Here is a 5176-nt window from a genome sequence, read left to right on the forward strand (position 1 = left end):
TTGCCTTCCTGCTGTTCTTGCCTTCGACCCTCGCAGCTGCCACTTCCTCTAGCTGCCATCATCCAGGACAGCCATTCCACATCGATCTCTGCTGTGCTTGCTGTATGGAACTTGGGAAACTATTGTCTTGCTGTTTACTGCTTGCCAACAAACTCCTCCGCCATCAAGCCACCTTTTAGGCCCTCACCGACCACCTCCACCACCCTTGATCCAACACTAGCAGGTGTCGTGTTGTTGCAATTTCCTATTTTCATTTGCTTGTTTGTAATTTTCTATTCAAATTCGATAATAATATTTGTTTTCTATTGTTATTTGGTTACCGCTTGTGTCACTGCTGTACTCAGTTAACTCAGAAAAAGAAAATGGATGGTTTGTGGAAATGGTGTGATTGGCTGGCTTATTTGTTGCAGGCCAAAATTCCAACAGCCTCCAGACAGAAAATCTTCTAGAGTTATTTTTTCTACTAAAAGCTTTTAAGCCCTAATTTGGCTTCATGTAGATATAAATCATTTTTAAAAAAATGATGATTCCATTTTCACTTGCTTTGAATGAAAATCAAAGCACTACATTTTTTAGATTTTTGGGTATTTATTGTGTTTAAATCTGCCACCTGACAAAATCTTGCAGATTCCACCATTTAAAAATATATGTTTTCTAACTTCAAGCAACTAAATAGGCCCTAAGCATACAACACCTCCTTTTCAAAGAGTAACATGATTTAAAATGCAATTGTTGTTGGAGCATGAAGATTTGTATGGCTCATTGGTTATGTTTGCAAGGCAAAGTGATTCTTACTATCCAAGTTTCCTACTTTATAGGTAATGCTGTTAGTGATTTATGTCTGAAAGTTAAAATTCATTCGGGAATCACTAACTGTTTAGATGACTCGAAATCACAAACTGTTAAGTGTCCTACTTTATAGGTAATGCTGTTAATGATTTATGTCTGAAACTTAAAATTCATTCGGGAATCAATAACTGTTTAGATGACTCGAAATTAAAATGAATTTCGTAGACTTGAGGGTGACTTGCTTGAAATTGATTTGATTCAATTTGAAAGTTACTCAGCATAATGATATATGAGCATATGTGTATTTTAACATATATAAACAAACACTCTTATAATAATAATGATCTTGATTAACTATTAAAAAAATTAATAAAACTAATAGACTTGACTCTACTTATCTTCAAACTCGCTTGAAATTGACCACTCGTCTTCGCTATAACTTGGATCGAGCTAAATCTGGATCCTTGATTTTCAGTTGATTTAACTTCTTAGAACTCGACTAGATATCACCCCTGGTAACATGAATCACAAAAGAAATTTTTATTTAGATTTAAATAAAATTCACAGTAGTAATATATTTTATTTATGTTTCTTATAAAGGATGGAAAAGAAAAATTGAGAATATACTATATAGGTTGCTAAGCATTTTCCCCTTTAAGCTTTTGGTTTAGTTCTGCAGATTCCTACTTTATTGTTCAAATAAAATGTCAAAAATCCTGTTCTTTCTGCCGTAAAGCCTGTTTAGTTTCTTGGCTTCTGCTGAACTTCAGCCAATGTTAGTTATAATCAAGTTTTAACAACCAACCAGCACTCAGCAAGTAGTAGTTGTTCTCTGCCCTCCCTTTTGCAAGCCTTCCGTCTTTTAGGATGTTAAAACTATATAGTAATTTGGTATTAACTGCCTAAATAAGATGGTAAGATGACAGGTTGTCTGCTATTCTGTAATTAGCAATCTTAACATTCTTCGACCTTGTGAATAAAACTAAAAACTAAAATTCAAACTTGTTTGGCTGCATATAGAACGATTGTCATGAAAGAAGTCCATTGTGTTTTCAAGAGTTAATTACCTTTTGTTGTAGTTATTTGTTATCCATATGCTTCTGTATGTCTGTTTGACTTTGACATTTGAGTAGGAGCAGAGTTTTCATGTTACTTTTCTATCACTGGGAAAATTATGAACCTACTTTCTGACTGCATGCATTCTTTTCTTCTTGCATTTGATTCAACTTTGATGGATGTGTACTGAATCTGTTCTTTTTGTGGGCAATCTGCATCATGGACTCTCTTACGTGCCCTCTCAGAATCAATTTGTTGCTGGTAAGAACCATGCACTTTTCTTTGAATGCTGACGCTTAAACGACAAACCGATACACCTATTCCGCTACTTCCTTAACATAATCATTTTTACCTTCCAAATGTCTTTTGTAGCTTAGAAATATTGCAGTAGTGCAGTTTCCTTTTGATTTGTTTCTAGAACCATTTATTTATTTTTCATAATATGCTTGCTGTAGTCACTGAATGGTCGGGTGGGCTTTATGTTTCTCCTACAATTGCTGGAAGTAGACCTGGTGGATTGATAGCTGGAGCATGGGCTGCAATGATGTCATTGGGATTGAATGGTAATCAAGTTTTGTTCTTCATCCAGCCGATTGGTTTCTTAATATATCTTTCACCTAAAATACAATATGCTCCTCTTTTGAAGGATACTTGGAAAATACACGTCAGGTTATGGAAGTATCTAAGAAGATACAGAAAGGGTAACGAACGAATATCTCGTTATTGGCACTTAATTCTTTATTATTCTTAAAGTATTAATGGTTTTTATATTCAACCAGGATTGAAGAAATTCCAGAACTATTTATCGTTGGAAAGCCTGACATGACTGTAGTAGCATTTGGTTCTGATGTCATAGACATATTTGAGGTCAACGATATTATCTCTTCTAAAGGTTGGCATTTGAATGCTTTGCAAAGGCCGAACAGGTTGGTTTTATCAAGATATTTTTAGTAGCCTTCTTCCTCTCTTCAGTTTCCAAACTCTAACCAGCTATTTTGTTTTCCTTTTCTCGGGTCAGCCTTCACATTTGTGTCACACTTCAACACGTTCCTGTTTATGAAGCCTTCCTGAATGATTTGAGGGAGTCTGTTAAAATTGTATGTCTATTTTCGTTAAAATTGTCTGTTTTTGCCAGAATTTTAAACATATTTTCACATATTTTCCGTCAAATCTTTTTCACCCCATGAATCTGAACTGATGTGATTTATATATTCCATTTTTTAACCAGGTAAAACAAAATCCTGGTCCAGTCAGCGGAGGGCTCGCTCCCATGTATGGTGCGGCAGGAAAGATTCCTCATAGAGGTTTGCTACAAGAATTACTAATAGAGTTCATGGACGGTAGTTGCTAGCCCTGGTTATATGGCTTTATTTGCTGCTTCTACCGATTTTCCCAACACGCCTGCATTTATATACACGTCCGGTCATAGGAACTTTGGGGCAATTTTCCAGTTGTTTTATACGTGATCATTATACACAATCCTCGCAGAAGACGGACTATATTGATTTGAATATTTGATAAAAGGTTTGATGAATTATAACAAGAATTTCTTACAAAGAAATCTTGTGACTGTGTTCAGAATCCTTGTATTGTAATTAAATTTATGTTGGTGAAAAACCTGTCTACATTTAAATTTGTATTTAAAGGTTTTCATCTACTATTTGTTATGATTTTCTCCAAAGAAATCCTGTTGTAAATTTCTCTACAATTATTTTTCTGATAATTAGGTTTTCAGAGAGGATACAAATTTGATAGAAAAGAGACAAATCTATGGAGATTAGGGCAAACAAAATATTTTACTTCCCCATCACAAAACCACACAACTCGAATATATAAAAGATAAACACCTACAATTCGAGAGGTACACGATCTCTCTTAAAGCCTAATCCTAATATGTTAGACAACAATCACAAATACATAACTAGCTCTAAACTTATTAAGACATATTTATATCCCACAATAATAACTAGCAAATGATTAAATTACTCGTTGAGTTTGGTACATAATATAAGTTTTCAAATTATTGGGCAGGCAAAACGTCAACTAAGTGGAGTATGAGGCGGGTGGTGTTGTAGGCGCTACTCTAACATTACTCCCCTCTCAGAAATATAGATTGTCTTCAAGATGCAAGAGAGGAAACTATTGTTGGATTAAGTTGTGTGGCTCACACTGATAAATTGACTTTAGTCTGACTCTTGCGGTCAATACTTAATTAAAGTAGACGATGAGTCGGCCTGCTTGAGGATTGCGCCTAACCCATTGCTCAAGGTCTCTGTCTCTACAATGAATGGTTCGCTAAAATCAGTTATCCTGGGCATCAGTACACTGGTCATGGCATTAACTTCTTAAAAGCCTAGCTCGTAGATTCCCCCCATTGAAAGTCATTCTTCTTTAACTGCTTCGTCAACAACCACACAATCATACTATAACCCTTTACAAACTTTTGGCAGTATCCTATAATTCCCATAATTTCTTTAAACCATTTTAATGTCTTCGGTAGTGGCGAGTTCAACATATTTACCACCTTCGATGGGTTTGCCAACACCCCGAGTACTATCAATACTTTTTTTTTGTTTTTTTTTTTTTTCAAATGGTCAATGTGATCTTCCAAGGAATGGCCAAATAGCATCTCAATTTTCTTTTTATAATATATGGCATACCCTTCATGGACCATTGCAAAAAAATCATGTAAATCCTCTTTCATGCATGGTTCTAAAATGCTCAAAAAGTCTTTCTTTGAATTCTTTTCATATTTTGATTGACTGATGTTGTTCTCTCCATTGATACTAGACTAGAGTCTTCCTAACGTAGGTGCGGGCGTAGAAGCCGTGGGAAATCCCACTTGCTCTTTCTTCTAGACCGAGTCGGTCCAGACTCAGTAGGGTTGATTGACCCTTTCAACTTGGATTGGTATCTCCTTTCAATTAGAGGATCTAATCCAAGTTAATTATGTATTATATGTGTTCATTTAACATAGGTTTTTGGTTTTTCTATTAGATTTTTCTCAAAACAGTCGTCGGCATATCTAATATCCATAGGCGAGAAGGTACTCCAGATGTAATTCCTCCAGAGGTGGTGATTTTTTATCATTTGTAGCGCCCCCTTTGTTGTACACATCGCTTTAGTAGTTGTCGTCGATCAGAAACAGAGTATGTGTTGTTTCCTTTACCCAACCATCCCTCCCAGCCATCTCCCCCTTGCTGTCAGCCCTGCTAATTGTCTCCAACTTACTATCAACCTCTCCAGTTACTTACCTAATTGCGACCACCGCGCTCCCGCCACCTCTAACCTATTGTCGCTTCTCCTAGCTACCTTCAACCTATTCTCTTTC

At 35.9% G+C, this 5176-nt stretch overlaps 1 protein-coding gene across 1 annotated transcript in view; it reads left to right on the top strand.

The window, feature by feature from the left end:
• LOC110019149 (sphingosine-1-phosphate lyase) overlaps nt 1-3477 on the top strand; it is a 19215-nt gene extending 15738 nt beyond the window's left edge. Inside the window, exons 10-15 of the mRNA XM_020716724.1 lie at nt 2091-2106; nt 2301-2408; nt 2492-2546; nt 2625-2771; nt 2864-2942; nt 3074-3477. Coding sequence (XP_020572383.1) covers nt 2091-2106; nt 2301-2408; nt 2492-2546; nt 2625-2771; nt 2864-2942; nt 3074-3196 — 528 coding nt within the window. The 3' untranslated portion in view covers nt 3197-3477. The remainder of the gene's footprint in view (nt 1-2090; nt 2107-2300; nt 2409-2491; nt 2547-2624; nt 2772-2863; nt 2943-3073) is intronic.
• The last annotated feature ends 1699 nt before the right edge of the window (nt 3478-5176 follow it).

The sequence above is a fragment of the Phalaenopsis equestris genome, unplaced genomic scaffold, assembly GCF_001263595.1.
Source record: "Phalaenopsis equestris unplaced genomic scaffold, ASM126359v1 Scaffold000052, whole genome shotgun sequence".
Classification (NCBI taxonomy): domain Eukaryota; kingdom Viridiplantae; phylum Streptophyta; class Magnoliopsida; order Asparagales; family Orchidaceae; genus Phalaenopsis; species Phalaenopsis equestris.